Source organism: Carcharodon carcharias, chromosome 8, assembly GCF_017639515.1.
Source record: "Carcharodon carcharias isolate sCarCar2 chromosome 8, sCarCar2.pri, whole genome shotgun sequence".
In the NCBI taxonomy this organism is placed as follows: domain Eukaryota; kingdom Metazoa; phylum Chordata; class Chondrichthyes; order Lamniformes; family Lamnidae; genus Carcharodon; species Carcharodon carcharias.
The window spans coordinates 49,908,208-49,936,040 of NC_054474.1; the positions used below are offsets into that span (position 1 = coordinate 49,908,208).

At 37.9% G+C, this 27,833-nt stretch overlaps 1 protein-coding gene across 3 annotated transcripts in view; it reads left to right on the forward strand.

Annotated features, from left to right (window-relative positions):
• LOC121280975 (CCR4-NOT transcription complex subunit 6) overlaps positions 1–26,814 on the forward strand; it is a 71,422-nt gene extending 44,608 nt beyond the window's left edge. For 2 of the 3 annotated variants that reach the window (XM_041193469.1, XM_041193470.1), the window contains 6 exons: positions 8,363–8,520; positions 8,882–9,036; positions 12,898–13,052; positions 15,999–16,232; positions 22,194–22,396; positions 23,945–26,814. In XM_041193469.1, the coding sequence (XP_041049403.1) occupies positions 8,363–8,520; positions 8,882–9,036; positions 12,898–13,052; positions 15,999–16,232; positions 22,194–22,396; positions 23,945–24,157 (1,118 nt within the window). In that variant the 3' untranslated portion in view covers positions 24,158–26,814. Of the gene's footprint in view, positions 1–8,362; positions 8,521–8,881; positions 9,037–12,897; positions 13,053–15,998; positions 16,233–17,630; positions 17,728–22,193; positions 22,397–23,944 lie in introns of those variants that run through there. The other variant, XM_041193471.1, reaches the window with a different exon arrangement.
• Positions 26,815–27,833: the final 1,019 nt, after the last annotated feature.

Here is a 27,833-nt window from a genome sequence, read left to right on the forward strand (position 1 = left end):
CGTCGTTGCCGAGGACATTGGTCCCGGTCCTGCCCAGATGCAACCGATCCTGTTTGTACTGGTCCCACCTTATCCAGAACCAGTCCCAATACCCCAGGAATCTGAAGCCCTCTTTCCTACACCACTTCTTCAGCCACATATTCATCTGATATATCCTGTTATTTCTACTCTCACTAGCATGTGGCACTGGTAGTAACCCTGAGATTACCACCTTTGAGGTCCTACTTTTTAATTTACGTCCTAACTCCCTATATTCAGCTTGTAGGCCCTCATCCCTTTTTTCACTTATGTTGTATGTACCACGACCACTGGCTGTTTACCCTCCCCCTTCAGAATGCCCTTCAGCCTCTCCGAGACATCCTTGATCCTGGTCCCAGGGAGGCAACGTAACACCCTGGAGTCTCTATTGCAGCTGCAGAAATGACTACCTGTTCTCCTTTCTATTGAATCCCCTATCACTATAACCCTGTCACACTTCCTCCTCCCTTCTTGTGCAGCAGAGCCACCCGTGGTGCCATGGACTTGGCTCCTGCTTCCTTCCCCTGAGAAGTCATCGTCTCCAACAGTTTCCAAAAAGGTACATCTGTTAAAGAGAGGGATAGCCACAGGGGAATCCTGCACTACCTACCTTCCTCTGCTTTGCCTGGTGGTCATCCATTCCCTTTTTGTCTGTTCAGTCTTTACCTGCGTTGTGGCCACCTCACTGAATGTGCCATCCATGATAATCTCAGTATTGCAGATGCTCCACAATGATTCCACCCACTGTTGCAGTCCAAAATGCAGTTAGCCAGTAGCTACAGCTGGACACACTTCCTGAACACCTGGTCGCCAGGGGCACTGGAATTGTCCATGACTTACCACATAGTACAGGAGGAGCATATCACGGGTGTGAGCTCTGCTGCCATGACTTCCCTTTAGATTAAGCTCATTAGTTATTCCCTTTGAAGAACACAAATTACACTAGGGGCCTTATTCTATTCCAAACACTCCCACTACAGTGCAAAGTTCTCACCTTATTTTGTTTAAGCTAATGGACTGCAGCAGTTTAATTAGTAGAAGAAGTAGAAGTACTCACCTGGCCCTACTTACCAATCAACTGCCTCCCCTGCGTTGCGTCACTCTTTGAATCGTGACGTCCTCATGCCGCTTTCAGCCTCAAGTACAGCTCCTGCTCTTTTAAATCAACACTCTGACTGTCAGCTCCCACTCTTTTTAAATCTTACACAAGGCTGCCACTCCTCTTGCACTGCCCCCCAGTCCCGCTCTGGTCTCGGACCTGGTTTTCCTTATGCTTTAAAATCGCCAGTCCTCTTGCGCTACCTCCTGGTGATGAAGGAACAAATCTACAAACAGATTTCAAAAATAATGTAAAATCAAAAGTCACGATAATAGGTGATTCACTGATATAGACTGGAAAAAATCCTAAAGGGCAAATAGAGGGAGGAACTCCTGCAATTTATACAGGAAAAGTTTCTTGATAACTGTGTTTTCCCAATCCAATGAGAATGGTAGTAGTGTTGGATGTAATTCTGGGGAATGAGGTGAGCTAAGCAGAGCATGTTTCAGTGATCACAGAATCATTTAAGTTTATTTATGTTGTTGTTATGGTGAAGGATAAGGAACAGTCAAACCTGAAAACTTGAAGAGGAATAATTTCAGTGGGTTTAAAAGGGATCTGGCTCAGGTGTATTGGAACCAAAAATTGGCAGGTAAAAAGCAAATAAGCAATGGTAGGTCCTCAAGGAAGTAGTTCAGGCACAGAACTAGACTTATGAGGGTTAAAGGAAGTGCATTCAAAGCTACAGCTCCCAGATAAATAAAGAAATTGAAATTAAAATGAAACTGGAAAAGAAAGCTTATGATAAATATCAGGCTCAAAATACACCAAGTCACATTCGCCCATCACCCCTGCACTTGCTGGCACATATTATTTAAACAATGCCTCAATTTTAAAGTTCTCATCCTTGTTTTCAAATCCCTTCGTGGCCTCACTCCTCCCAACCTCTAACCTCCTCTGCTCGTATAATCTTTCAAGATATTGGCATTCTTCCAATTCTTGTCTCTTGCGCCTCCCGGTTTTAATCTCTCCACTACTGGCAGTCATTCCTTCAGTTGCTGAGGCACTAAGTTCTCCCTTGCTAAACCTCTCTAGCTCTCTTTCTTCCTTTAAGAGGCTCTAGCTCTAAAACTTAGCACCTTGATCAAGCTGGTTATTTTCCCTAATTTCCTTATGTTGCTCGTATCAAATTTTGTTTAATGTATCTCCTGTAAAGTGTCTTGACCTTTTTAATACATTAAAGGTGCTATATAAATGCAAGTTCTTCTACAGTAAAGAATCCAGCAGAGGAACACAAGAAACAAACGAGGGTCAAAGAGAAAAACGATTAGCAAGTACCATAAAAGGAATACTGAAGTCTTTTCTAAACTTGCAAAGATTAGAAGGGTAAGGTGGGTCTGATTAGGAACCATCTTGCGATGGCAGATTACATAAGGTATTTGTACCTAGCTTTTGTAAAAGGGGATGCTGCCAATGTCACAGTAAAGGAAGGAAAATTGGATTGGATAAAAATAACAAGGAGGTGCTTAAAAATTCAGCAATGTTCTTAAGTAGAAAAGAAAGGAATGTATCCTCGGTTGCTATTTGAAGTAAGTGTAAAAAATATGCTGAGGCTCTAACTACAGTCTTTAAAACATCATTGGATACATGAATGGTACTGAAGAACTGGAGAGCTGCAAATGTTGCATTCATGTTACAATAGAGTAGAGGGATAAACAAGGTAACTACAGATCAGCCAGCTTAACGTTGGTGTTGGGTAGCTTCTACAGACCATACATCTGGGACAAAATTAATTGTTACTTGTAAGAATTGGTTAGTAAACGACAGCCGAAAAGGACTTGTTAAAGGCAAATCCTGTTTGACAAACTTGATTGAGATCTTCAATACAATACAAAGAGAAGAGCTGATGTTATGTATGTGTGCTTTCAAAAGAAATCTGATAGTGTCATGTAATAGACATGTTGCCAAAATTAAAACCCATGGGATTTAAGGGCAGTGCCTGTGTGGATGCAGAATTGGCTGAGGCATATTAGAGTAATAAATCATTTTCTTATACCCCATGTAATCATATGTATGTTATATGGCACAGAAACAGGTCATTCGGCCCAACCACTCCATGCCAGTGTTCATGCTCCAATTGAAGCTCATTCCATCTTTTCTCATCCAAATCTACCATTGTAACCATATTCTCTTCTCCCTCATATGCATTTCTAGTTTCCCCTTAAATGTATCTATACTGTTCGCTTCAACCACTCCTTGTGGTATTGAGTTCCACATACCTTACCACTCTTGGGCTCTGAATTACCTCTTAGATTTCTTGGTGTCTTCTGAATTCCCTGTTGGATTTCTTGGCTATCAGATCAAGTATATAAAGTATCCCCTAAGGGCCAGTAATACGTGAACCGCTCTTATTGATGATTTATGACCTGGACTTGGGTTTAGGAGACATAATTTTATGCAGCCTGGAAATGTAATAAACAGTGAGGAGGATTGTAGCTGACCTCAGGAGGACATAGACTGGCTAAATGTGCAGACACATGACAGATGAAACTTAATGTGAAGAAATTTGAAATTATGCATTTTGGAAGGAAGAATAAGAAAAGACAATGCAAGCTATTGTGGATGGGAGGGAGTATATTTTGTTTTGAAGTATTGGTTCCTTGCAGTTCTAACTAAGAAATTTACTATATATAAATTATTGTTTTTATACATGTGCATATGCATTATATAAATATATTTATACATACACACACTATCTCAGCAATTTAAAACCAGTCATCTCATCCCAATCTTCAGTTCTTCAATAAAACAGATTGAATTCTGAGTTTTATTCCTCATAAAATAGACTCCTAAATCCCAGAAATAATAATGCTGCTTGTTCTGAGCAAATTATCATACATAATGATGCTTGTTATTATATAAAAAAAAACAACAAATGGTATTCAAAATGTGGCTTTGTTTGATTTGTATCAAGTTAGAATTGCTTGTTTCCTCAAAAATTTTTCCTAAGAGCCTCAATAACAATTTTGCATTGACTGCTTGCTTTAATGAAGAATTGTTATGTTTGTATTTTTACTTTCTCCATCTTTACTAATTGATTTCAAAAAACAATACTGTTCCATGGTAACTGTGATCTCTACTGCACCCTTGTAGTACTTTAGAGCCATAACAAAGTTATATTGGTATGGAAGTGTAGGTGGTGTGTCACAACATGGGAGTTTATCGTGAGCATTGCAATCCCAAGCAAGCACATCTGCAGTAAGTGTATTTTGACGGACTTCAGCTCAGATATTAAGCTGGAGCCTGAAGTACAGACAATTCAGAGCATCAGGGAGGGAGTGTTACCTGGATACTTTGTTTCAGGTGAGAGTCGCACCCCTTGGTTTTGGAAGTGGTGCAGAGCTTGGTTCGTGGTCATTCGCAGAAGGATGTGAATGTGAGTAAAGCTGGTAAGTGGGCCACTGGTGGAGAGCTGGAGGAGCCTCAGCATTTGCTCTCATCTAAGGTACGAGGTTCTTGCTGCCTGTGAAGTCTGCAGGGTGGATAAACAAACTAACCATGGCACTATTGTACAAGAGATCAGTGAAGTGGAATGTGGTAGTACTAAGAGACAGAATAGGTGGGAAATAAGACACTGTTCTCTGCAACTATGACTAGTAGTTTGAAAGGTTGTGATGCCTGCCTGGTACCAGGGTTAAGTACATCTCATGGCTGAACAAAAATTTGGAGGGCAAGGATCAGGTTGTTTTGGTTCATGCAGGAACCAGTGATGTAAGTAGAAGAAGAATGAGGTTCTCCTACAAACATACTAACTTCAAGCAGCAGTAGATAATTCAACCCCTCGGGCCTGTTCAGCCCTTCAGTAAGATCATGGCTGATCTGACTGTGGTCTCAATGCTACTTTCCTGCCATAATTTAGCACCAGGTTCCACATGCATGTTGTTTGTTAACAGGAGAGGGGCGATGCACATCCGGCTACATTGCAGCCCTGAATCTAGCGGCACCATGCACCGACTGGAGTTGGCTACCTCAGGCCAACCAGTGACCCACAGCACTCTTGAAAGCCTGGAAGGATCCAGTGTGCAGTGAATTGAATGCGTGCCAGGAAGAGTGGTGTGGGAGACAGGTTTCAATTTATGGGACACTGGCGGCAGTACTAAAGAAAAGAGCTATTCTGTTGAGAGGGGCTCTCATTAAGCAAGGCTGGGACCAATGACCTGGCGAATTATGTAGTTAGGGCTTTAACTTAAAAGGTTGGGGAAGGGTTCAAGTGAGAGGCAATTTATAAATTAATATTTGAAAGGTCCAGGCCACAGAACAGTGTACCGATTTCGGTAAATATAATCAGTGTGACAAGAAGGGACAAAAGATTGAATGGTAAAATTGTATTAGTAAATAAGGTCAAATCATGGAGTAAATTTAAAATTAAAGGCACCTTTTCTGAATGCATGAAGCATTCATTGCAAGATAAATCAATTAATAACACAGAAGCAGAAAAATGGGTTTTATCTAATAACTGTTAGAGATGTGATTGTATGGTGACCAAGATTGGGAGCTAAAAATTCCAGGGTACTTGATGCTTTGAAAAGACTGACAAAATGAAAAAAGGTGGAGAGCACTGATAATAAAGGATAGCATAAGGTCATTGTTGAGGAAAGATCTTGACTCAAGAGCAGACAGTAGAATTCATTGTGGGTGAAGATCAGAAGTAACAGTGGACAGAAAATGCTGCTGCGAGTAGTTTACAAACCTCCTAATAGTAGCAATGCAGTTGCATTGAGTGTTAAGAGGATCTTGTAACAAAGTTAACACAGTAATAATTGGAAACTTTAATCCTCATATAGACTGGACAAATCAAGTTGGTAAAAAAGTAGTTTGGAGGATGAGTTCTGGGATGCATTTAAGACACTTTCCTCCTACAGTACTTTTTTGGAACCAAACAGAAGAGACTATTTTAGATCTTTGTTGTATAATGACAATGAGTTCATTAGTAATCTTAAAATAAGGGACCCTTTGGGGAATAATGATGATATGATTGAATTTCATGCTAAGTTCAAGACCGATGTATACAAACCTTAAACTTAAAGCCTATTACAGAGATATAAGGTGCAATTTGCTAAGGTAATTAGGAAATTAGTTTAAAAGGTATAACAGTCGATGAGCAATGGCGAATGTAAAAAGACATAGAGTATTGCTGGACAAAGACACACTGTTGAAGTTTTTGTTTTGCACTCATCAAGACAATTTGCAAGAATGCCAAATGTAAAGGGAACAGCAATTTATATTGCATGAGAAGAGAGCGCTGATTGGTTGTCAGAATAATTTCTGAGGGTCGTTAGCCTTAGGAATTCTCCATTCCAGAGAGTAGTGGATCATTGAATATATTCAGTAGCTGATGTTTTGATCTACAAAGGAGTCGAGAGTTATGGAGGGGCAAGCAGGAAAGTGGAGTTAAACGGTCACAATCAGATCAGCCATGATCTTACTGAATGGTGGAACAGGCTCAAGTGACTAAATGGTCTGCCCCCTACTCCTAGTTCTTATGTTCTTAAATATTTCATCCTTCTAATGAATCTACAATTTATTTAGAAATAAAAACACCACATGCAAAAAGATCCATCAGTGGCTAACTAGAAAGGTTAAGGATAGTACATTGCCAAGAAGAGTAATAAAACTGAGGATTTGGAGAGTTTGATACCTGCAAAGGATGACCAAAAAATTAACTGAGAGCGTAAATAGCATGAGAGTAAAGTAGCCAAAAATATAAAAGCAAATTGTAAGAGCCTTTACAAGTATTTTTCTGGGGGGAAAAAAGGATAGTAAACTTGGATCCTTTAGAGACTGAGACAGGGGAAAATTGATGGAGAATAGGTAGAAGACATAGAACACATACCAGAAATAGTGGAGAATGAAGGGGCTTGTGAAAAGGTAGAAGCTAAAGTAATTTATTATTTTAAAAAATTAATAGGACTGAACATCAACAAATCCCCTGGACCTGATGGCCTATCTGGTAGTGCTCTAAAAGAGGTTGCGGCAGAGATGGTGGATGCAATAGTTTTGATCTTCCAAAATTCCCTAGCATTTGGAATAGCCCCAGAGAATTGGATGGTCACACTCATAACATTGCTACTCGTGACAGGAGGGAGAGAGCAAATGGGGACGATTAGCCTGGAATCAGTTATCAGGAAACTGCTGAAACCCATTATTAAGGAGGTGGTAGCAGGGGATTTAAGAAAATTACAACATGATTAGACAGAGTCAACAAAGTTTTATGAAAGGGAAGTGTGTTTAATAAACGTAATCGAGTTTTTTATTCGGGGTATAACTCAAGGTAGATAAATGGGAAACAGTAGGTGTATATTTGATTTTCAAAAGGCGTTCAATAAAAATGCCACACAAAGTTGTTGCACAAGATAAAGGCTCATGGGGTTGGGGGCAATATATTAACATGGGTGGAAGATTAATTAAAGGACATAAAACTGTGCAAAATGACCAGTTTATTCACAATTGGAAGGCTGTTACTAATGGGGTGCTGGGGCCTCAGCCATTTTGTTTACATTGGTGACTTAGATGAAGGGACTGATTGTAATATATCCCAGTTTTCTGGTGATACCAAGTTGGGTGGGAATAGTAAGCTGTGAGGAGTCTACAAAGAGATATAGATAGGTTAAGTGAATGGGCAAGAAGGTGGTAAATAGAGTATCATGTGGGAAAATATGAGTGTATTCACTTTGATAGGAAGAATGAGGAGAAAATATTTTTTTAAATGGTGAGAAACCAATGTGGTTGACTCTTAATTGACCTCTGAAATGGCCTTGCAAACCACTCAGTTCAGGGGCAATTAGGGATGGGCAACAAACGCTGGCTTTGTCAGTGACAGCCACATCCCATTAAAGAAAAAAAAACTATTAAATGTTGGTGTTCCAAGGGATTTGGTTGGCCTTATACAAGAAATAGGGAAAGTTAACATGCAGTTACTGTAAGCAATTAGGAAGGCAGATGGCATTGGAGTACAAGAGTAAGGAAGTTTTACTACAACTGCACAGAGCTTCAGTGAGACGACACCACTACAGTTTTGGTCTTCCTACCTAAGGAAGGATGTACTTGCCTTAGAGGGTTACAATGAAGGTTCATGAGTGACTTCTGGAATGAGAATGCTATCCTAGAGGAGAGATTGAGTAGAATAACTTTACTGTGGAGTTTCTAAGAATGAGAAGTTTTGAGCATTATTATTATTATTTATTAGTTACTGAGTCATATTTAATTTGTTGAATCATGTTTTAAAACCAAAGTATTGTGTTACAGCATTGTTCTCGGTCATGTGCTACAACGTACTATGTGACAAATATGCCACACGACAGCTGTATGGGTACTGTCCATCATGGGCACTGAATTGGGAATATAGGAAAAAATCTATTATGCAAGAAATCTTGAACTGCAATGCGGATATCATAAGTCTTCAGGTGAGGCTCTTTGTCACTCAAATTATTTCGCTTTAAGAAGCTCTTTGCAAATATTTTTAAGAATTCCTAGCTAGTAAATAACCATTAAATGTACAAATCAATGTGATGCCATGCTTACTCCTCTTTTTAAAAAAATGTTTAGGTGAAATTCCTGTTGATGTTGCAATAGTGCCAAATTTGCAAATACATTGGAATTTATCAGTACAAGCTACACAATTGTACCATATCCAAGGAGGTTACTGTGGAATTATATTGGTACAATTTGTGATTACTGTCCTACATCTGGACACAGTTGTAATAAGATTACTAACAATCCTGGTCACTTTAAGGCCTTTTGAATTATGGTTTTCTTTTTGTGCAGGAAGTTGAAACTGAACAGTACTTCGCTTTTTTCCTGGTTGAACTTAAAGAACATGGATATGATGGTTTCTTCAGCCCCAAATCCAGGGCCAGGACAATGTCCGAATCTGATCGGAAGCATGTAGATGGCTGTGCAATATTCTATAAGACTGAAAAGTAGGTTTTTAATTTAATGGACAGAAAACCGATGTTTTTAGCTTATTGACTTTATTCAAATAGCCTAGTTTAAATGAACTGTTTAAAGAGGAACTGTTAAACTTTCTGAGAGGGAATGAAATAACCATAGAATTTAATTCACAGAAGCCATTAGTTTCAATGCTCTCCAGATACAGCTAACAACCCTAATCCTGCATCTCTATATCTATTTCATGTTTTTTCTTTTCTAGTGCACATTTTTTTTAATGATATTGCAGCTTTTTTAAATATATGCATGTAATAAAGTATTCGTGTTGCAATAATCATCTGTTAAAAGAGTTTGAACTTTCTTTTTCAATTTCCTGGTTATAATTCTCTGTTTATTCCCCTTTGTTACAATCTGCCAACCAGCTAAAATCATTGTGTTTTACCCCTACACACAAAACCTTTCATTAACCTGAAAATTGAGATTTCACCTTCAATTTTTTTTCTGTATCAATGGGAGGTGGAGGGGTAATTTTTGTACCCATTTATATAATTACAATCTCTTTCTCCCTTTATTCTCTTGAACCTTCACTTTGCTTTTTCCATGGCTCATGGTTACAGTGGGCAGGAGTTTCTGGTAAGTTGCACTAGTTTTTCAGCACAGCTCGACCAATCTGGCGCAAAGATGCAAACTTTTAAGCATAATCATATATGCAAATTGAGTTACTGCAATCTTTTGTGCTAATTTTTAAAAAATGCTGCTTTACAATGCAGCCTCAAGCCCAAAACTGACCATACTTTTAGATGTACTTAATCACCATTTGAGAGTTTTTGGTAATTGCACTCACTTGCAGACCTTCAAGGAGGTCCTTAAATAAGCTTTTTAAGCCATAAGGGCACTAATAGCCACATTTTAAATGCTTTTTGGTATTTAATGTATTAAAGAACTGAATACTGTACCCCAATATAACTAGTAAGTGGTTCTGAATGGTTTTTACAACTAGTTTAAGGTTGGGTTACTCGCATATGATTGACTAAACACTTATTAAAATGTTTATTTTGTAAGAAACCTATTTTCAGCTGTAATAATAAAGCTGCACAAGGTTACCATTGTTAAATATATCAACAAATATTTTTTAATGCAAAATTTAAAAAATTATGCTATAAAGCACTGCCCAATTACGCTGATTCATGGGAGATTTTACAATAAATATGCAGATAAATTTGAGCAGAAACTTAAAGCAAAAAAAAAATCAATCAGCACCATTTGTATCCAGTACGTCAATTGTTCCTTGTTCAAATGGTCAACATTGATTGGACAATATTTGTTTAAATTGAAAAATTACTTGTGGCAATACAACATGCCTGGTTTCCTAACAAAGAATGACATCACACATCCTTCTCACCAGTTGGCACTGAAACCATTGAGATGCCAGAATTGAGAGAGCTACTTCTCTGGTCATGGGATCATCATTTAGATATGTTAGCCAAATAGGTCTGAAATGCTGTGGCTTCTGTATGACCCAAGTGACGAAAGTTGTGACTTAATTATCACCACACTGAAGGAAGTGAGCTGCATTACTGCTAGCAGCAACAACTGATGTGTATGCACTTTTGTAATGATGCTGCTAAAGTAATTTCTTTGGAAACTGCATTTGGTGTTTTATCACCTGTCATCACAGACCAGCCAGCAGGAAAAGCTGACTTCAAATGAGACAATTTCCCTTCTCCCCAGTCTACTTTGTCCCCAGTACTGTAAATTTCTCAATTCATGGAAATATATTTGTTGTATCCTTGATTTCTCACTGTTTTAAACATTACACTTAAATGTAATTTATGTCATACTTTGTTAAGCATAAAGAAACAAAAGCTATCATGTGCAATTTTGAGAACTCCAGAAATGTAAAATATCAGGTCCCCAATGTCTTCAGGCTCTTAATTGACTTTTCCATAAACAACAAATGCAACTTATATTTATGCAGGCCTTTAATATATAAAACATCCCAAGGTCCTTCATAAAAGCTCTGTAAAGCAAAATTTGGCAATGAGTCACACAAGGTTATTAGGACAGATGACCAAAAGCTTGGTCAAAGAGGTAGGTTTTAAGGAGCATTTTAATGAAGCAAAGAGGGGTAAAGGGAGGGAATTCCGGAGCTTGGGGCTTAAGTAGGTGGAGCAATTAAAATCAGGAATGCTCAAGAGACCAGAATTAGATGAGCTCAAGTATGAGGGCTGTGGACTGGAGAGGATTCCAGAGGAGGGTTGAGGCCACGGAGGGACTTGGAAACAAGGATGAGAATTTTAAAATTGAGGCATTGCTTGATCGGTAGGTCAATGTGAGTCAGCAAGCAAAGGGTGATATTGGGGTTCAGGACTTGGTGTGAAAAAGGACACGTGCAGCAAAAATTTTGGGTAACTTCAGATTTACAGAGGGTGGGAAACTGACCAGGAGTACATTGGAATAGTTTATTCTTGGTGTGACAAAAGCACAGATGAGGGTTTCAGCAGTAGTCACACTGTAGCAGTGGTAAAATCAGGTGATGCTACAGAGGTGGGAATAGGTGCTGTTGGTGACAGTGCCTATCAGAGTCGGAATATGACACCAAGGCTGCAAACCGCCTGGTTCATCAATCGGACTGTTGCCAGGGAGAGGAAAAGAGTTGGTAGCTAGGGAACAGGGTTTGTAGCTGGGATCAATGTCAATGACTTTGGTCTTTCCAATGTTTAGTTGCCGGCAATGTTTGCTTATCCAGTACTGGATGTCGGAGAAGACAGTCTGATTATTTAGCACCAAACTAAGGGTCTAACCCAAAATCTTCAGCTGAATTCTCCTAGAGGTTACTTAACAAAATTTAGAATTTATAGCTTTAATGGGACAAGGCTACACTTAAGCAACAAAATACCATGTTTTGTCTGACATGGTATGCTGTTCTTATAAAAACAAATGGTGATGTGAACTATTTCAGCATGAAACATTTGCTTCATAGGTTCCTAAAGTATGTCACCTGCTGCTTAAAAGTGATATATCCGTTTTTTAAGAATGTATGTCTCATTGTACACATTTGAATTAAGATTTTTAACTCCTACATTTTTTGGTTAATGCTGATAATTTGGTGCTACGTTTCTAAATCCGCATTAGTATGCCACACGCGTCCTAGTGTATTATTTTCTAGGTGGGGGTGTGCAGGTTGCTGCTTCTGCCAACAGACATATTCCAGTTTTAAGTCAGGGTAAAAAGATGTTGCACTTTTTATAAAATACGTAGGAGAAAGGACTGGCAAGATTATAAGCCTGCACCTGAGCGCAATTCCTAGCTTCCAATTGTATGATGATAACCATGCAAGGTTTGTAGCCAGGACCTTATAGTTGTTTGGATGAGTCATCTAAAAGCAGCATTTGTAAAACTGGTTGCAGTTTAGTACACAATGTAATACTGCATATTTTTGTAATATATAATGGCACAGGCTGCAAAACAAGAATACTAAATTAAGCAGCAGCTGTCGATTAGCATCTTACAGTAGACACATTGGACTTTAAATGTACATGAACTAGCATTTTTGGTTGAATGCTGATGAGGCAATTTTCCTAAACACAGAAAAAGTTAACTCTACTCAAATCTATATAGAACTTCAGTATCTAGAAATGCACAACAGACCCATTCGCATGTGAAGGAAAAACAGGTTAAAATTTCAGGTAGGGATAAACAACATTAACCTGTCTTTTTTTAATGTTTGTAGAGGTTGTCTGACTACTGGATATTTCTAGTATTTTGGTTTTATTTCCAGATGTCCAGAATTTTCTGATTTGCACTTGATATAAGTCTATAATTGAATTAAGGAACTCCAACAACGTTAATGGAGACTTTTGCAGTTACTATTTGTAATTTTTCTGTTGTAGATTTTGTCTGATTCAGAACCACACTGTTGAATTCAACCAGTTGGCCATGGCAAACTCAGATGGCTCAGAAGCTATGTTGAACAGAGTAATGACGAAAGACAACATTGGAGTTGCTGTACTCTTGGAGTTGCAGAAGGATTCTTTTGAACTATCCCGTAAGTATATATCTGCAAAACCTGAATACAACATGTTATAAATAATTATTGTGAAATATTGCTGAGTTCTTCCTAATTTGTTCAACATATATATAAAATTAAATCCCCTTCCTCCATGGGAATGTAGAAGGAGCACAATTTTAAGAAGATAGTGCTTTTATGGTTTTGAGTTCTCTGCCTGCCCTCCTCACTGCCTTTTACTCTGCTGTATTATGACCCCTTCTTAAGTTTTGGCTCAGTTCTTATTCCTTCGTCAGAGATATCTGGTATTTCCTGTTGTCCATAGCAGCTAAGGCACTGGATGTTTTTTGTCCATATTTTGACAGTTGAATAAATTAGGAGCAGCTAAGGTGCTGGATATTTTTGTCCATATTTTGACAGTTAAATAAATTAGGACTAGTTTTTTTTTATTTTACTTGGCCAATGTATTGGAGATAATTGATGAATTCAATAATTTTTATTTATATGGCACCTGTAACAGTGAATCATTTTGAATCAAAGTGGTTCATTTTGGCAGGAAGAATGAGAAGAGGCAAAATGAACGGAATCATACAATTTTAAAGGAGGTGCAGGACAGAAAGACCTGGGGTGTAAGTACACATCTTTGAAAGTGGCAGGAGAAGTTGAGAAGGCTGTTAAAGAGATATACTAAATTATTGGCTTCGTAAATGGAGGCAAGGAAATTATGCTAAACCTTTTATAAACCATTTGTTAGGCCCCAGATGGAATATTGTGGTCAATTCTAGGTGCCACACTTTAGGAAGGCTTTAAGGGCCTTATAGAGGGGGCAGAGAGATTTGCTTGAATGGTATAAATGACTTGGTTATGTGGAGATATTAGAGAAACTGGGGTTGTTCTCCTTAGAGCAGGGAAGGTTAAGGAGAGATTTGACCATGGTGCTCCAAATCATGAAGGGTTTTGATCAGAATAAATAAGGAGAAACTGTTTTGTGTGACTGAAGAGTCAGTAACGAAAGGGCAGAGATTTAAAACAGCAGATGGGAGATGAAGGGGGAAAGAAATTATGTGCGAGTTATGCGCTGCCTGAAGAAGTGGTGGTTGCATTTTCAATAATATTTCAAAAAAGAATTGGATAAATATATTTGAAGGGGAAATATTTATGGGGTAATGGGGAAGGAGTGGAACAAATTGTACAGCTCTTTCAAAGGCACAGTGGGCTAAATGGTCATCTCCTGTATCATTTGGTGAATGTAAAGAAAATGTCCCAAGGCAATTTCAGAGGCATGATCAAAAAATATGGTGTCGAGGAAAAAGATACTATAAGCAATGGCGAGCTTGGTCAAACAGGTGAGTTTTGAAGAGTCACAAGTTTGCAGGAAAGTGACCTAACTTTGGAGTTTTACCTCCAAGCTAGTGTTAGCTTGAGTGATGCCTAGGCAACCATTGGCTTAATCAGTACAGCCTCTAATTTTGCCCATCCTGGCTCTAGAAGCATAAGCAATGCACATGCACTGAGCAAGATTGATCCTATGCTGCCAATTACAACACACTGAAGTATTGAAGTAAGGCATCAGCTGAAGAGTTGCTAGTTTTGTAGGTGCAAGCTTAAGAATATGAAGTTCCAATGTAAAAAAAAAAAAAGCCCTGATTGTTCCAACATGAGTGAAAAGAATTGGATTTGAGACCATAAACATTATGTTGAAGAAACACTTCAAGTCTCCTCCTAACCTATAAGTAGTTCCGTCATATTTGGCAATGGAAATGTAGATCTAGTTGAGGAATCCAGGTCAGGGAAAATGTGGCTGACGTTCACTAAGTTGCATGTTTTCTACTTTGGGTAGCTACAGGCACTAGAGTTCTACCTGCAAAGCAGCACTTTGCATCACTCTGAATCTCTGGGTCTTCACTTGATTCTACAGCATTGCAGATAGAAATCCAGCTAATATGAGAATATTGGGAAGATGGCCAGATAAGAGCCTTATTTGAGTCCCTGGCCTTAGAAAGCACCTGTCTCTTGAAACCCTGTTATCTGTGCTGGTCACTTTGGCCAAAATGGAGAGAGCTCTACTCTGCAATTGATTGTGGCATAGCTAACCTATGAGTGCTTGATATGAACACATGAAGTTTGGCATGATAAGAATTAAACTCCAGGATTAATTTGTATTGATGTGCAGAACCAGCTTTGAAATAAGTTCAAGTATAAACAATTCATCTGAATGGTAAAGCTGCAGAGCTTTTTAAATTGAAATTTGATATTGTAAAATGTCATTTTTATTTTGGGGGAAAAAAGCAACTCCAGTGATGTTGCATACAGAGAATCAAGATTAAATGTGGTCTTCAGGTGAAGTGGGATTAGAGTGCAGGCAAGATTTTGACCTTGGTACACAAATATATTTCAGTCTCATATTAAAGCCATACATTTTAGCCTATAAAATCAAAATATAATAGAAAATATATTACTAATAACAAATTTAATAGCCATTTGAGATGTACACAGTGCAGTCAGTTGGAGCATAGGAGCTCCTCTACCCTTCCTAACTACTTCTGTACCTAACGGCACTGTAGGTGTACCTACATGATTTGGACTGCAGCAGTTCAAGAAGGCGGTCACACCACCTTCTCAAGGGGAAATACAAATGGGCAACAAATGGTGGCCTAGCCAGTGACATCCACATCCCATGAAAGAATTTTAAAAAGTAGAGACCAAGCAACTGGGGGAGATGAAACTAAGGCATGCGCAGTTTATATGGGTAGATATTTCTATAAATGTGGACATTTGGGGTAAAGCTGACAAAGTTAGACAAAAATAGGACAAAGTAATGTTTTGTTGGCGACAACCCTACAGTTGTAACACTCTTTAATATTATAGATATATACACTTGAGAACAAGTTTGAAAGCCATCAGTTTATTGGCCTTGCTTACCTTGAAAAAGATTTTACTTGAATACTAAAAACATTCTTACAGTTTGGCATTTTTCAATCTTAGCTGGCAAGTCATTTCATGGTGTGGAAAAGCAGCTCATTCTTGTTGCAAATGCACATATGCATTGGGATCCCGAATATTCCGATGTGAAACTGATTCAAACCATGATGTTCCTGTCTGAGGTGAAGAACATAATTGAAAATGCTTCTCGTACACTTAGACCTGGTGCAGTCACAGGAGACCTTAATGTCATTCCTCTTGTACTGTGTGCAGATCTCAATTCACTGCCAGATTCAGGTAAGGTTTGTTAATCCACCTTGAGTTGTGTTATGATGACTCCCAGTACTTTTGTGTGTCAATTAAATTGGGTCGTTTCTCCTAAGAACGTTAAGACAGTTGTGCAAACATAAATCTTGGGAATTATGAATGAAAGTAATTTGTACTTAGAATTTTAGAATTAGTGTCAGTCCATAGTGATGAACTACATGTGTGGATTCAACTGTGTCATTTCCAATATATCATTTACCCAAAGTATAAAAGTAAAACAATTTGTAACTGTCAAACTATTGCCCATCTCTGCCACCTCAGCATTTCTCCCGGCCATTTTCTTGGGTACTCCATGCTCTTGCTTCCTTTGCCCACCCTCCCAAATCTTTCTCACTCCTCCAGTTCTATGCCCATACTTGCCACATTCTTCTAGAGCTGTTCTACTAAACATCCTCTACTTTTCCTTGTCATTAGTAACAGTTTTTAGCTACCTTCCCATTTTTCACCCCCACGCTCTTGAACTCCCTTTCTAAACCCTTTTGCCTCACTGCGTTTCTCCCAACCATCAAAATTTTCCACCTTGTTTTACAGCACCTTCTACCAGCTCCACTAACCTACCTTCTACTCCTCCTTGAGTTTAATCCAAAATTGGGGCACTTTGGGATATTTATTGGGATATTTACGATTATAAGTTGTTGATGAACCAAACAGCCACTATGTGTTTATTGCTGAAACATCCGATTGACAAATTGGAAAACAGCAAAAAATATCTAAGGAACAAATAATGATCAGAAAATAAAGCAATCATATTCCATAGTTTTTAATATAATTCAGTATTCAGTAGCTACCACAAAACAATCAATCAAATTGCTTCTAAGTTCTTTGCAATTTTTGTCTGACATTTTCCATCCTCACTCTTCATTATATGTGGCATTGTAAATAAATAAAAATTACAGTTCTGGAAAAAATATCACTGAACACATAAATTTGGTTAATTAGTGTTCCCTGAAATAAATTTCCTCTACTTAGACTGTGCTTCAGACTGGAGTCCAGCCTCAAGTTGCAAATTTCACCTATGCCTGTGATTAGATGGACCTTGGGCATTGCCATGGTCTAAGATTAATTTGTTTTTTTCATGGCTTCAGCAGAAGTTAGTTGTAAATTTGCTTCCTAGCTGAGTATTTTATGAGTAGAATGATGGTGCTTTACCCAGGTAAGGCTTCGCATCTGGAAAGCTAATTTACAACTAACATGCCAAAGCAATCTAAAATATATTAGAAATAAATTTAATTCTTATTTTAATAGCAGTATCTATGCCCAATTGTTGGGCTGAATCAAGCACTAAAATAATAGATCTTACTTCAGTTTATTATGTTGGTGCTTTACCTACTGTGTGGCTCTTTATTACTCAGTTTCATTTCTCTACAGCTCCTGCATCCAACTTTATATTTAACATTGATCTTTTCAAGATATGTAACAGGTATTAGTTATTTATCACCTGAATAGAAGTTGTATTTCTTTAATCCGAATAATGACTTCACTGCTGTTAATGTTATTTCTATATTCTACATGACTTCTACTTCCCGTCGAATGCTCTCCCTGGCATTGTGATTGCTTGGAACTCGGTTAATTATGTATTTACATTAGAAATAAACAATTGGTGACCAATGGTTGCTGGTACACCCATTTAGACTTGCCCATTGTCATGTTGGTGGAACCTTTCCAAGCATTCTGTGATATCCGCTCCTATTGGGACCAAATACTTGAGACCTCTGTTAATTATTTTGGCTCCACACTGTTATCCAACTGAAAACATGTTGATTGTAAGTATCACACTTGAATAGTGTGACGCAGTGCTTCATCACCAAAGAAATGTTCATTTTCTTTGAGTATATGCCTTATCCTCAGTTCCACAAGGATAAGTTAAGCATAATGTCTGAATCGTCTTATTGTTTATACCATACATAACTTCCACTATCCACCTAATTCTAGCTCTTGAATAATTTTATAAAAAGGTATAAGTTTTATAGCCATAAAAAATGTTTAAATCTCTATCCTTTTGCCACTATCTTTAAGTAGCATATATTTCTGCACAATGTCTATGGTGTTATTGGAGTAGCAAATAAAAACTTGATTATGGCTAGGCAGCTTTTGGAACTTCTAGCAAATGACTCCTATCACTCCTCACAGTAATTCAGTGAATGCATTATTTTATAAAGCAAGCTGTTGTGTAAGGACTGGAACTTTATACCATGTAAAATGCAATAGATTGTTCTGCTGAAGAGCAGGTATGTCTTTTAAGGTTGTAAAATGTAATTTTGTGTAGTAATCACCGAATGAGCTCTTTGATATCAAGTCAGAGGTTCCAGACTTTCTGGTTACAGTATCATTTGTTACTAGAATGTACTTTACCTCTTTAGTGTGATGTTTGACAGACAAGAAAAATATGCCAGACATACATTTTTGTAATAAAACTAGCTGTTTTCCCACAGCCTTGCTCATAGTGAGTTAAAGAACAATGATGTTATGCCAATTAATATCATTACTGGCTCTGCTTTATCAGCATTTGGAGCAGCCCTAGGGAGGCTTTGTTCTGGTGATACTGAAGTGGGGTTTCAGGATTGCTAGAGCACTGAGGGTGTTTTTTTTTGTGTTTGGAGTTCTTTGGAGTGAAATTCTGCTGGCTTTGGGATTGATCTTTGCATATGAAATCACTAGGGCAAGGGTCACGGAGTTTTAGAGCATTGACAGTAGTATCTGGAAAAATTGGGAGTGGGTCCCATGTGTTAACCTTTTGGACTTTTTAAACTTTCTATTTAAATTTGTTACTTATTTCTGTATTTCAAACTACTCTGCGTCTCATTTGTTGCTTGCCCTAACACCTAGGTATTTTTTGCAACTAACAGACAACCTATTGTAAATGGGTTTTGCTGTTAGTTCCATCTCTTCACTACACCCTGTCTGCATTTCAAAAAATGTGCCTTAATCTGTCAAACCATTTATTGAATAGTAAATGAAAAATGTTAAAGAACAGTGAGCAAATCAGGACCGAAAAGGTAATTAATGTAGGAATCTGAGAAAATGGTATTAATGGAAATGACTGTTCAGGAAAAGAGTTAACTGAACATGGTGGCAGCTTTTTTCCCTTTAGTACCTGAAATTTTCAATGTCCAAAAAAGGGGCCAAGGATTTGCTGACAATGCAAAGCAAGTTAAAGGCACACACTATTATTGTATTGTTTTGTTGTTTTTGTGGTGAAAAAAGAGAGAAACCATGGTATGAACTTGATTTGGGCGACAAGCTCATGGTAAGCCTTCCCATGTGTGTTGAGAAAAAGCTATATTTTTGCTGTATAAACAAGTACCGTAGGAACTCTGTTAATGGGGCAGTTTATACTACCATTGGCATCCCACTTTGAAAGTAGTAAGCAATTAAAGAATCTGCACACAATCAGGATGCTAGTTAAACTGATTTGTTTAACTGATTTAAACTGTTTGATTTGTGGGTTCTCGGTGGGAGTAAAGTCAGTGCTAAATTAATTTCAGCTTGTCAGGATTTAGTCAATTTCCCCCACCCCGTCCACAAGATATCTGGGTCCACTAAATTGTAAGCAGGCAACAATTAACATGCTGATTCCACACATACCATGTGAATCAAAAGATCTATTTTTAAACGGGCAGAAGGTACTTTTGTATGTTTTTTGCCCGTGCAACATGACACTTAGAACACATTTCCCTGTATGTAATAAACTTATTTAAATAACCAATTGTCCAAGCTGCCACTTCAGAGCTTTATTAACCATTCAAATCATTACATTTCATTAGTTAAGGAGATGCTATTGATTTTGTTGTTCCCAAGGCCACGGATCCCACTGTTGGCCTTGCCACACAATTATCAATTCGCACTTCCAGTAATTTGTAACAAAATTAATTGGAGTTGAAGAGTGAGGGGGAAAATCTTAACTTGTGGCACTTGCTGTGTGATGCCCCATTCCAGCAAATTCTGGATCAATTGCTCCTGTATCTCATTCTTACCATTGGGTGACCAGTGAACTGCATTATGTAGCTATTTGCTTTGTATGGTGTTGTATGTAAACAGAACTGCATCACTGCTGTTTCAGTATAGTGACATCCAGAGTTAGAGTGAGCCTTGGGAGAAGATGTCTGGGTTTTCTGGGTTTTGCATAGTTATCTTCAGCTCTAGCCACAAAACTGCTTAGCCTGGGCCTCCAGTTGCTTGGCATTTTGTCATTGTTTTCCCATTACATTGAAGACCTTAATTTTTTTATTCGTTCATGGGTCCATATATTTTGCTAACTATTGTCACCTAAGTCTAGCCTGTCAGATGATGTTTAAAAGGCCTTCCACTTATGTTTGTAAAATAACATGCAAGCAATGTTATGAGATTACCAAACTTGTTAGCTGAAGGTATGAAGGAATATGGCCGATGGTGAGCATAACATAAGATATAGGAGTGCATTAGGCTGTTTGGCCCTTTGAGCCAGCTCCACCATTCAACAAGATCATGGCTGATGATCTACCTCAGCCTTCCCGCTCGAGTAGTTGAATGGCCTGTTCTTGTTCCTATGTTCCTACCTTTTTTTCACAGCCATTCACCAGCCCAGTGTAGGTGCCTTCTGACAAATGGCTTCCAAGTTTTCTCCTTGATCTCTGCAATGTTAGCTGCTAGTTCATATACCAACAGGGTATATGAAATATTTGGCATTGTTTCATTAGGGGAAAATCTGAAAAGATTCCTGGACCTTGTCTTATCCTGCCTCCTTCTCCAAAATAAACATTTTAGATAAATATCCAATGATCCTTGCTGGAAAATGACCCTTTCTGGACACCCAGTTGAGGACAGAATTAAAGGTTGACTATCCCAGGTTGTCAGTAGCCTGCTATTAATTAACCCATGCAAGGTTTTCACTGGGGAACTAGATTACAACCAGTAATATGAAGCTGTCTTCTAGCACAAATTGTGTTCAGGAGCTGGGTGTGGGGAGAGAAATTTGAACGTACTGGAGGAACAAAACGGATTGGCATTTGGGCATTAAAGCAGACCATTTTGTTGTTTTCTGAGTGTTCAGCTTCCAAGAACAGCTAAATATCATGTCACCATTGCTATGATTACTTTATGGACTTCTACTTGAGAATTTCATAAGGCAGGTAGCTGAAAAGACTTGGGCGCTTTCACTAAGCATTATTACTTGAGTGCTGCTGTGCTCCCAAATAGATGTCAATATTTTAGGTTTTCTTTATCTCACCTCCTGGGTTTTCTATTACTTTGAGATAATGCTGTGGTATGTGGAGGTTTGTTTAATTAGGAAGAATGTTCTATCTGCCAAACATGGAGGTAATTTTAAGAGCCTGAGCCTCTCCAGTGGAGCTTAATTTGCTTGCAGTGCAAATTGAAAATTAAGACATCCACTGTCCATGCTCCCTTGTCCCTGCTTTTTTGACCTTATAATTCCGTGAATGCTTTTCACATTTTGTATACACAACTTGAACCAGACCAGGCTCTTGATAGTCTTTTTGGCTTCCTGTATAAATTTCTTTGATGTATATGCCAGCTTTCCTATTATCCCTAATTGAGTATGTTTGCTACCTATCCCAGTTAAAGAATGAAAATATAGCTCAGAATAAAATTTGCATACAGTGCAGTTGAATACCAAATGAACATGGTTGGCTAGGGGAAAAAGCGCAACACCTCCCTGCCTGTGCTTGCTCGCCTGCTCACTTCTGTGGTGCCTCATGCTCACCTTCTCTTGTGGCCCAGCCCCTCACCCACATATAGCACTTCAGAATGGTTTAAAAACAGGAAATGCTGAAAAAACTCAACAGATCTGGTAGCATCTGTAGTGAGAGAAAGAGTTAGCTTTTCAAGCCCGTATGAATTTTCTTCAGAATTGATTTCTGTATAAAAGGTGTCATCTAAGCAGAAATTGTTTTATTTTGATACTAAAGATTTGTTTATTTTGCTGATCTTCAGGTGTTGTAGAATACTTGGCCACTGGAGGAGTTGATACAAACCACAAGGATTTTAAAGAGCTGAGATATAGTGACTGTCTAATGAAATTCAGTAATATTGGGAAAAATGGAACTCCAAGTGCAAGGATCACTCATGGCTTTAAGCTGAAGAGTGCCTATGAGAATGGCCTGATGCCTTATACAAATTATACCTTTGACTTCAAAGTAAGTACCTCAGCATCAGTTGCTGTGTAACCATTTATTAGGGGAAATTGTTACAGCTATGAGTCAAATATCAATATTAAAATGTATTTGATTTTGGTTAACTTTAACATTCGGGGATCAATGGTATATTTTTAGGTTCAGTGGATTTTTCAATATAATCCAAGCTGTCAGTTTTTTAATGACATATCTTTTGATTTAATCCTGCTTTATTTTCCCCTCATGTAAATTTGTGTTGTCCTACTCCCTTCAGGGAGTAAGGGATTATGTAGATCCTAGTCTCTGTATTAGGCTTTGAACGCCAGGACCTTTGCTTATTGCTGACCCTTCCCCTAAATAACTTCATATTGGAAGATACTCAGAGGAGAGGGAAAAGGCACTTCTTTAACTTATGAAATTCCACCATGAATAAATCAGTTAGATTAAGCACTTGATCCTTCTGTTTTTTTTATTCATGGGTGTCACTGGCTAGGCCAGCATTTATTGCCCATCCCTAATTGCCCTTGTTCAGAGGGCATTTTAAGAGTCAATCACATTGCTGTGGGTCTGGAGTCACATGTAGGCTAGATCAGATAAGGATGGCAGATTTCCTTTCCTAAAGTTACATTAGTGAACCAGGTGGGCTTTGACAATTGACAATGGTTTCATGGTCATCACCAGACTTCTGGTTCCAGATTTTTTATTGAATTCAAATTTCACCATCTGCCGTGGTGGGATTTGGACCTGGATCCCCAGAGCATTACCCTGGATCACCAGTCCAGTGACAGTATCACTACGCCACTACCACCTGTGGACTAAAATTTGTCTGTAATTATTGCGTTCCATGTTGGTGAGGAAACAAATCACACCACAGAAAATGTCTACAAGCATAGCTGAAGGATTTCCAGTTTGTGTTGGTAAAGCAGATTAAGAATTCCTAAATGTAGAAACAAATTGAAAAAAAAATGGAGGTTTACAAGTAGATGCACAAAGCCATCAGGTGCTCCTCTGTTGTCCAATCACGTTCTGGCCTGTCCAATTTCATAGCAGAACATGGGTTCACATTTGGCCAGAGAGTCAGGGAGGACAGCATGGATCCAGAAAAAACATATTCAACTATTCCTTCTGTATTCATTGTTACCATCCTTCAAGCTGAGATTTGACATTGGGAGGAGACTGTATTGATTTTTATGACATGGGGGTATTAGTCTCTCAATGTTTTGATTTAAATGCAGCTAACTAGAAATGTTACTGAGCAGTTTACATGAATTATTTTGATCAGAGAATAATTCTCCGGATGGTCAGAGAGTGCATTTGGCCACAGAAATACAGAAACCTTGACGTCAGCTTTTTTTTTTTGCTCATATCTATCTTGAAATATCTTGTCAAATGGTATAATGTGATGCATGTAGAATTGTTTCCAGTTTGACACTGATTGTGTACTTCAGTTTATATACTTCAGCTGGTATCAATAACCTTTTGTATAAACCTGTAGTTTAATCCCAGAATTCTGAGAAAAACTGAAGTTGATTGTGACTGTTGAAAGTTGATTTTTTTTTCACTTGATTGCAGGGTATTATTGACTACATCTTCTATTCGAAGCCTCACATTAACATACTTGGTGTTCTTGGACCTTTGGATCCTAATTGGCTGATTGAAAACAGCATCAGTGGTTGTCCGCATCCACATGTCCCATCTGACCATTTCTCACTTTTTGCACAACTGGAGCTTCTGCTGCCCTTTGTGTCACCAGTAAATGGTATCCATCTGCCAGGCAGAAGGTAGTTGTGTGTACTCTTTGGAGGGAAGCCTCTTAAACAATCTTGTAAAATTGTAAAATCAAAGTACTGAGGAGTGAAGTATGGCCAGTAGGATTGTTGTCTAAATTATGTTCTTAATCAATTTTTAAATTTGTTTCTTGGATAGCTTGTCTAAGTAATAAACAATAGTAGTCCGGTGCTATTTACAGATAATGAAATTCTGAGCCCTGTTTCCTACTTTGTATACAGTAGACAAATACTGAAAATGGGTTTCTTTACAAAGCTTCTACTGCTTTTTGCTTCTGCATTTTTGGTGTAAAATGAAGCAAAATCTCCAGTCACTATACAAAAGTTATACAGTTGATTCCTATTAGATTGGGTGGGGAGGAGGCAATTTGCTGCAATGTTTTATTTACGTAGGAATGTTCACAGAACAGAAACTCACAACTTAAAATGCAACTGTGCACTTTGAAATCCAACTAAGTGAATGAAACATTTTACATTGTCACCTTTTATCTGAACTTTTTGTAGTATGGTGGAAAGTTTAATAAATAGCTACATAGAGCAAAGAGTGCAGTTGGAATGGAAATGGGGGAAGAGAATTGTAATCTGACAATTTAATTGCTTAAAGGCATATTCAAAGATGAAAGTAAATACTTCACCTGCAAATGTTCACAGAAAAAAAATCTTTTCCTTCAGCTCCCCAAATTTAATTTAAATATCCATTAACCTTATGTGGTAGTTTCATCCTGGTCAGGGCAACAATCTTTTTCCCACATTTAGATATGGATTTGTGGATTCTTTCCCCTCCCACTCCTTTTTAAAAAAAAACCCTCTGCCTCAATGCCTAGTAGCTCACAAGTGCACTTCTTTTCTCTCAGTAGAAACTTGGGAGTGCTTCAAGCCAAAGTTAACCAAGAAGAAACTAAAATGTTTCAGTAATGTCCTTGTAAACATCACTAAAATTGACTGCTGCGGGGTCGTAACCCTAGAGTGTTTCATGACTTGTTAATTCAAAGCAAATATGCAGGCGTAAAAGGACTGTGAGTTAGTTATTAAATTGCCTACTTGACAAAACAGTGAACTATTTTACTGAAGTGGAATCAACTGTGTATTGTTGCACAAAAATTCTGTCTAGCACTACCTTTTCAGGCCAGTAGTAGCCATTGAGGACCTTTCTTTCCATACTTCACTCCCACAATTTTGAGAAGTGTTTGTATAAATTTGAATTTGAATTTAGCCTTTAATGATTGTATATGAACCATAGAAGACCTGATTTAGGGCGTTTTGTACTAAAAAGATTTAAAACAGATTTGGAAAAATGATTGTATTGTAAACTAAGGCTAAATTTTTATCTGTTTCATGCTTTAAAAAACCATTTGTAAAGAAAAAAGAAGTTGCAACAGGTTTCCTCTGCTAATATTTGCACTGTTCTGGGTTTGTAACTCGTGTACTACTTTTACAGTTGAGGACATTGTTGATTTAAATTCAAGTATTTCACTCCTCAGGATTTGGTATCAGCATTTGAACCTTATAATCTTTGAATTTACCCAAGTTCCTCTGATTTAATTTTTTTACATGACGTGCCTCATCAACTTTTTTTATTTTTTGAGGGGTTTTTTGGAACCAGCACTGCCTGTGCACGCGGAGAAATCCTGAGCATCTTCTTTTGAGATTTTTTTAAAAAAAATAAAAACTGTTAAGATTTGTGAGATTTTATGAAGACACTTTTGTATAAGCTCTGTGGCATTTTTTTTCTTGTGGAGCAATGAACACCACATTGTTGATCAGGTTGGGTACAGTAGGGCACAGAGTATAACTTCAGCCCATTGTACCCTAGCACTGCTTCTGTCCCTTTGCACAGTGCTACTTTTCACCAAGGAAAGCTGCATCATGTGAGACCATACACCATCAATATTGTGTGCTTTGATCTTGTACAGAAGTAGCATTCCTTGGTAGGAATTTTAATGTTCTGAAGCAGTGTAAACTAGAACTGAGCTATATTTTGCATGCAGGTCTTCCAGACAAAGTTTCAAATCCATTATTTTTTTAAATAGTCATGATTTTGTGTTTTTCAGCTGGACCAGAGCTATATCTCTACTCTCTGTTCATTGTGCCATTGGTAGCATATTCTTAAAGCCAAGTGTGCAAGCTTTAGTAGGTTAGCTTTTGCTGTGCTTTTGTTTAAGGTGCTAGGGGGAAGAAGGGGAGCCTTTGGAATTAGCTTGTACTATATTATGCATTGAATGAGCCAGAGGTATAGTTTGATCTAGCTTTTTAGTTTCGACTGCAGGCAGAGAGACAAAAGAACACAACATGACACTAAAAAAAATTGGACCAGTCTTCATTCCGGTTTACAGTTAATGTGGAATGCAGCTAAGTGGATTGTGACAAATTTTAACTGTTTTAAAACATTTAATTAAAGACAAAGCACTTAATTAAGGTGGTGCAGACAAAACCAGAATGGAATGAACAATTTCGGAAAACTCACTAAGTTAAAGATGTAGTAAATACCCATAATAGATTTATGATGAACCCTTGTCTGGGACCTGCAGTCGTCTTTGTTTGTACAATTAGCAAACATGTCCAATTTATAATCAGTAAACTAATTACTGGTAGTATTGTTTGTAGTAGATTTAATGAGTAGCTTTTTGTAAAGTGTGAATAAAAGGTGTTTACTCATGTTTTCCTTGCTTTACCATTTTATTAATGTACATCATGAAATCCCAAACTGAAGTAAATTAGACGAAGTGGCCAATCAGTATTGATCTCATTGTTTCAGCTTCATGGTCACTTAGAATGGATATATACAGTTCACAGTTCAAAGGGGCTGTTAATTCACAGACCAAATCCAAATGCTATTGTATACTTCATTTCTGTGACTGTTTAAAATGTGGCGTCTTATTTAAATGCTGTACTGAAATTAAATTTTATCTCTTTGGTAGGGTATTTGTGGGAATTTTTATATGCAGTATTTTTTTTGCATAGTCCTACAAATGTAGAGATGTTTGGATTTACAGAATGCAAAAAAACACTCAAATCGGTGCATTTTATGAAGTTTAAGATATCCCTTTTACATCTATTCAGGAAAGTAACAGGCCAGGTTACTTTTTGTGTACAGTCAAATTCACTCCCATGTCCAAATTAAGTGTATTCCAGTGAGTCCTTGATGGTAACTTGTAGGCTACATAAATCTGAACCTTCTCCACGTTTTCTTTAGTGATGATCACTACTCAGGATAGAAGGACATCTTTAGTTCTGTGCTAAACCTATTTCTACAGATTTCACTATATAATGCACTGCAGCAACTCTTGTTTACCATTTTTCATGGGTGCACTGATCAAACCAGCAATTACATCTGCACTAAGTAATTAAAAAAATTACAGCTACCTAGGCAGCTCTAAAGTCAAATTTGAGATGAAGTGGTAAACGAGGGCTTTTTAAATGTTATGTGAACTTTTTGGCTTGATAGCAGTTGATAGCACGATGTTTTCCATAAACAGGGTCTGCTTGTTCCTGTGCACAGGTGTATTTTTCCTACTCACAGCTTGGACAATAAATTGTATATCTATTTCAAAATTTGTTCGCTGTATTTATTCACATTAGAAGTATAGTAGCATAAGCCCAAGTCCTTTCTAACTAATGTCTGCATTCATAACCTGAATTTGCACAGAACCTGTACAAATATTTCAAGGTATTTC